Source organism: Zootoca vivipara, chromosome 9 (genome assembly GCF_965207765.1).
Source record: "Zootoca vivipara chromosome 9, rZooViv2.hap1.1, whole genome shotgun sequence".
NCBI classification, from domain to species: domain Eukaryota; kingdom Metazoa; phylum Chordata; class Lepidosauria; order Squamata; family Lacertidae; genus Zootoca; species Zootoca vivipara.
This window is the reverse complement of record NC_142592.1, coordinates 18,556,943-18,562,942: the sequence shown is the minus strand read 5'-3', so window position 1 is coordinate 18,562,942 and position 6,000 is coordinate 18,556,943. Positions and strand designations below refer to the sequence as shown.

Below are 6,000 nucleotides of genomic sequence, written 5' to 3'. Positions count from 1 at the left end.
TGTGCTAAGAAGAGGTAACATGTAATGAACGTTAAGGCTATTTCTTGTGCAAGACTACTCTTGCTAGCACTTCCTCTCTGTCTTCACCAGCCTCTTCATAAGTTTATGCAACGGGTGGCTTCTGGTTCTGCGTGTGCAGAGAAAAATATATAGTCAAGGGGAGCTACTACATCTAAAGAACAGCTGGATTTTGTTTTTTCAAAAATGAGGTGCCAGTCGTGTGAATCTATCCCAGTATTCCTGGGTATAACCTGAAACCGGCTTATTGCCTATGTGAGCCTAGTCAAGGCAGGGCCAAACTATCCCTATCCCTTACTGACCCTGTTTTGCACACCAGATTTTTTTTTTGTATGGTTGGAATATCTGCCTGAACTCTGCTCATGCCTATTGCTTGTCTGGATGAAGGATCCAGAAGGATGTATGATGTGTTACGTAGAAACGATTCCTTGCTCTGCCCACTGGCAAGTGGCTCTCAGAAGCCTCCCCAGAACAGAATATGGCCTGAAAATAGTTCCCTACCCCAGGCTAATCTGGTATATACTGCTCTCATAACGGATGACAATGCAGACTTTTGGGCTTTAACACTGAACCAGGATCTCCACCCCACCCCGTTTTGCTTAACCCTCAGCTATAGAGAAGTGGGAAATCTGCAAACCCTCCTATTTTCCAGGGACAGTCCTGGATTTACCGAAGCTGTCCCAGTTTCTGATTTGATCCCAAAATATCTTGCTTTTCCTTAGGATGTCCCCATTTTCATCAGTGAAATGTGAAATGGTTATGCGACCCCCAAGCCAAGGAGAGAAGTACCTATACAACCTTTAGACCGGGCATCCCCAAACTTCGGCCCTCCAGATGTTTTGGACTACAATTCCCATCATCCCTGACCACTGGTCCTCTTAGCTAGGGATCATGGGAGTTGTAGGCCAAAACATCTGGAGGGCCCCAGTTTGGGGATGCCTGCTTTAGACGTTTTAGGGAAGGTTTATTAAATGTTTAATGCTTTATTATGTTTTTATCCTATGTTGGAAGCTGCTGAGAGTGGCTGGGGCAACCCAGTCAGATGTTTGGGGTATAAATAAAATACTCTACTAATACTACTGTACTACTAATTGCATACCCTCCAACACTTCTTCAATGAAATACAGGGACGTCCTAATGAAAAGTGGGAACAAATCAGAAATCGGGATGGCTTCTGTAAATCCAGATTTGAATAGGACACCCCTATTTTCATTGGAGAAATGTTGGAGGGTATGGAGTTATTTCAGCCTTCTGAAGGCAATCCTGTATAGGGAAGGTTGTTTTTTTAATGTTTAATTATGTTTTTACATATGTTGGAAGCTGCCCAGCGTGGCTGGGGCAACCCAGTTAAGTTGTGTGGGGTATAAATAGCAAAATGTACATTATGGAAAGGGACGTCCCTATTTTCATCGGAGAAATGTTAGGAGGAGGATGAATCTTGCTAACTATATTTGCTTGGTGCACTAAAGGAGAGTTAAAAATAAAACAAAACACCACCACGGCTTCCCCCTATTCCCCCCACCCCACCCCGAGACTTAGGGGTCAACCCACAGCCCACCTTTTCTTAGTCGCATGTTGTGATGCCTGCTGCGTGTTTGTTTACAACTTAATTGGCGGCTTCCCCGGCCAGGAGACGCCTGCATGGTAACGGTGCGCGAGGGGGCGGAGGAGGTGGAAGCAGGGCGGCGGCGGGGGACGGAGAGAGAGAGAGACACACACGTTACTTCTTCGGGAGACATGAATCATCCCAGAAATAACACCGCGCGGGGTCGTGGCAGCAGAGAGCAAGGCCGGCGCTGGAGCGGCTGGGCGCGTTTGCTCCGTCTCTCTCTCTCTCTCTTTCTCTCTCCCTCGCGCGCCCTGCCTGCGAAAAGATGGCTGAAGCTGGCGGCGGCGCCGGCTTTCTGGAGCAGCTCAAGTCGTGCGTCGTCTGGTCGTGGACGTATCTGTGGTCGCTGTGGTTCTTCCTCATGCTCTTCCTCGTCTACGTCCTGAGGGTGCCTCTGAAGATCAACGACAACTTGAGCACAGGTAGCCAGCGGCGACGCGCATTTTGCAAAAACAAAAAAGACACCCCCCCCCACCAAAAATAAACTTGCAACTTTGCGCAGGAGGGGGGAGGGGGGAAGCGCGACGGCTGCGGAGGGAGGAGAAGCAGCAGCTGCAGCTCCGGCTGGGCGGGAAAAGGCGAAGGGGGCAACGGGGAAAGAAGGCGTCGTGCTGCAAACTTTTCCTGCCACTCCCGTTGCTCTCTCCCCAGGCTGGAAAACAGTAACAGCTGCGACAACCTTTCCTCATATTTCTTCACATAGGCATGCTTGGGGTTTTTTGGGAGGAGGGGTATGGTTAAGGGTATGCCTGCTGCAGCCCCCCCTCCCCAAGTTTCCAAATCCACCCCCTTTTTTCCAGTCCCCCCCTTCTCGCAACCAGGCGCATTGAGGGCGGGTCGAAGACAAGGGACGTTTTTAGGGGAGTGTTAATTTGCATGCTCGCCATACCCGTCTTTCCTCCTCGCCGCAAATTGTTCAGCCCCGCTAATAAATGGTGGGTTGCTACAAATAAGGGGAAAGGAAGAAAGCCTTCCTGCTCCTCGTCAGGACTTGAGGTTGGGGGAACCTCACACGCAGAAGGCGGGAAGTAGTTTGGGCAAGGCATCTATCTCCGCCCTCTTTCTCAATGAAAGATGGATGCACGTTCTATAGAGGCACGTTCTATAGAGATCCTGAACTCTCCTCTTCAGAAGTACCTGCAAGCTGTAGTGCCTTGCAGTTGTCGATAGGGCCACAGATTCCCCCACCTCTGATAGCTCTATGTTGCTGGACCACAACTCTTGGCTGTGGGTTAAGCTGACAAATGAAAAGTGAAATGAAAATGAAATGTCTGGAGCTAATGGGAGCTGGAGTCCTGCAACATCTGAAGCACTTCAGGTTCCCCATCCCTGCTCTGTAGATTTTCTAGCCTAAAGGTCATAATTGTGAATTTAATCACTTTCCACCTCGCCTGCTGTTTCGCAGAGCTTTTGACAACTTGTTTGGGATTTGTTCTGAGTGATCTGGTCTCATTCACAAACTTCGAGTCTCTCCCTAACTCATCCCAACTTCAAATGTAATGTATGACTGTTAAATTGCCCCAGTGCATACTCACTGTTTGTGTTTTCCTTCTTCGGGAAATCTTTTCATATTTTTTTTTCTGCTTTCCTCTTTTTAGCCCATATTTGTTATTTTATTACTTATTTTCTAGGTTAATTTATATGCCGCTGTCAGAACAGTTACAAATCCATTATTGCAATTGGGCTTCTTCCCACATAGCCACTAAGTTTTCAGAAGAGCATTTGAAGAGAGATTTAGATTATTATTTTTTGAAATTCTAAATATATTGTATTTTTTCCATCTGCGTGTTTATTTTTAAAAGATGGATTTGGCAAAAACTCCTTTTGCAGAAGCAAAGTTTGTTCTTCTGTATGCTTGATAGTTCTAGTCTTAATAATGCTTTCCATCAATTTAACTAGGAAAGGCTATTAGAAATCAGTGTTAAGTTTCCCCCTTCATCTGCTAGCAAGTCGGGTACTACTTTGTGTCGCAGGGAGAAGCTAGAGAATCTACTTTGCCATTTCAGGTTGTTAACACAAGTGGCAATAAGAAATTAGCATGTTTGCATTTCCCAAATTCCAAAATATTTGCTTGATAATATGGGGGTGAAGGTAATTTGTAGGGGCGAATCAGTGGGTGAGAAGTAGGTTGCTAAACTGTAGCTTCGGGCAGAATTATGGCTCCCCACAAACCAAGAACCGAAGCTTCTAAGCTCCATTCTAATGTCCAGTGGAAAGAGAGGACAGAATGCACAAGTTTTGAGGCTGCTCATATTTGTTGTAATGGCAAAGAATGTTTGCTGTTGGTATAGCTACTGTTTATATACGTGGCTTCTTGCATACTCTACTGGCCTTGCTGCTTCCCCTTTTGGAGTGTTCACATTTCAAACTGATGTTGTTGGCCAACCATCAAAAGCCATGCAAGGTAGGAGAGAATTGTAAATGTTTTGGGGGGCACATTCAAACGGAATGGGCCTAGAGATTTGCAGAAAGGTTCAGCTTCTTTTGCCTGTTATAAATGAGTATTTTAATTGGAGGAGGGCACATTTGTGTTTGAAAAAACGACATGGGTGTATGCATTATGTAAAACTGCTGTGGGTGCTGATTTTGTATTATGCTTTATGATGTCTTGAGTATTTTTCATGAAATATAGGCAAAGAAATATGGATTTGTACTTGTAAGCTTTTGTATACAGAGATGGGAATGCTGAATGTAATGCTTTGTAGCTCAAGGAAAAATGCAACTAATCAATCCATAGTTCCTACAGAGATTCCCCTGTACTCAGCTATACAGCTGCAAATAAAGCGTTCTAACTGTGTTTTAATGCAATATACAATGTGACACTAGATGGGGATAGTGAGCCTTATGGAAAATTCGATGTATTTTTTAAAATGCTTTTTTTTTTTTAAAAAAAAAAGCATTTTCAGAATGTTTTTATATGTGTGTAGATTCCACCGGGGGGGGGGATTTGAGGAACTGGCTTAAAATGGGTGTATCTACTAGCTGGTCCGCCCACGCGTAGCTGTGGCTCATCCCGGTGATTGGCCCCACCCTGTCCCTACCCATGACCTTTTCCGCCCCCTCCTCCCCCACCCAGGAGAGCCCCCACCTCTACTCAGCCTAGTCTGCAAAGTCAAGCCGAGATGTTGTGGAGAGGGAAGCTTTCCTACCTGCAGTACCAGTGTAGCCGCCGCTAGAGGCTGCTGTTGTGCAACCTCTCCTGTACTCCCAGCAACCCCGGCTGTCTGAGTTTTGTGTTCGAAAACAGTGGGGTTTACCTGCTTTACCTGCCGTAGGTGTGACATCTGTCTACGCAAAGAGTATGCAAACCCTCGGATATTCTCATGTGACGTTGTGTCCAAATTTCAACGCAATTGGTCAACCGGTTGCCGAGAGAGGTCATAAAACACAAACATGGACCTTTTACATTTATATATATATATAGATTCTGAAATTTGTGAAGGGCTCACCAGGTAGGTCCTCCATTGTGTGTAGTGCAACAGTATTGGACGGTCTAGCCCGATTTATAATATTGGATGACTGTTTGGGCCTCCCCTCTTATCTATGCAAGCACTATAACACTAACCACTAGTGTTGGGCTTTGGTTTTCAACAACAGCTGTGATCAGGTTTTTTTAGCTACTTGATTGCAGGCCAATCAGGCCCAGTTCTCACCGAGATGATTTATGAAACAACGTTTCCGTCACGTAAATCCCTGATTGCACTATGAAGCTTTCATTCAGACACAGATGTGTCATGTAGTGAATATTATACTGTACCTTGGTTGCATCCATTTTATAAAGAGGATAGCTATATCCTTTTCAGCAATTAGTCATCATCAAATGGGATCATGGTGGGCCTGTCAGGAAGTTCTATTGCCAGTTTCCTCCACATACTTCCCTTAATTTCAGTTTTTATAATCAGAGGCCAATTTTTACCAGTCTGGAATCTGTATTGACCAGTTAAGCAATATCTATAGTAAAGGTAAAGGGACCCCTGACCATTAGGTCCAGTCGTGACTGACTCTGGGGTTGCGCGTTCATCTCACATTATTGGCCAAGGGAGCCGGCGTATAGCTTCCAGGTCATGTGGCCAGCATGACAAAGTCGCTTCTGGCAAACCAGAGCAGCACATGGAAACGCAGTTTACCCATAGCTGCCAAGTTATCCCTTTTTAAAAGGGATTTTCCATTATGCTGAATAGGCTTCCTCGCGAGAAAAGGGAAAACTTGGCAGCTATGAGTTTACCTTCCCGCTGTAGCGGTTCCTATTTATCTACTTGCATTTTTTTTTACGTGCTTTCGAACTGCTAGGTTGGCAGGAGCTGGGACCAAGCAACGGGAGCTCACCCCGTCACAGGGATTCGAACCGCCGACCTTCTGATCAGCAAGCCCTA

At 45.6% G+C, this 6,000-nt stretch overlaps 1 protein-coding gene across 2 annotated transcripts in view; it reads left to right on the top strand.

Annotated features, from left to right (window-relative positions):
- Positions 1 to 1,673: 1,673 nt before the first annotated feature.
- ST7 (suppression of tumorigenicity 7) overlaps positions 1,674 to 6,000 on the top strand; it is a 93,808-nt gene continuing 89,481 nt past the window's right edge. The window contains exon 1 of one of the 2 annotated variants that reach the window (XM_035126666.3): positions 1,674 to 2,049. In XM_035126666.3, coding sequence (XP_034982557.1) covers positions 1,893 to 2,049 — 157 coding nt within the window. In that variant the 5' untranslated portion in view covers positions 1,674 to 1,892. The remainder of the gene's footprint in view (positions 2,050 to 6,000) is intronic. The other variant, XM_035126667.3, reaches the window with a different exon arrangement.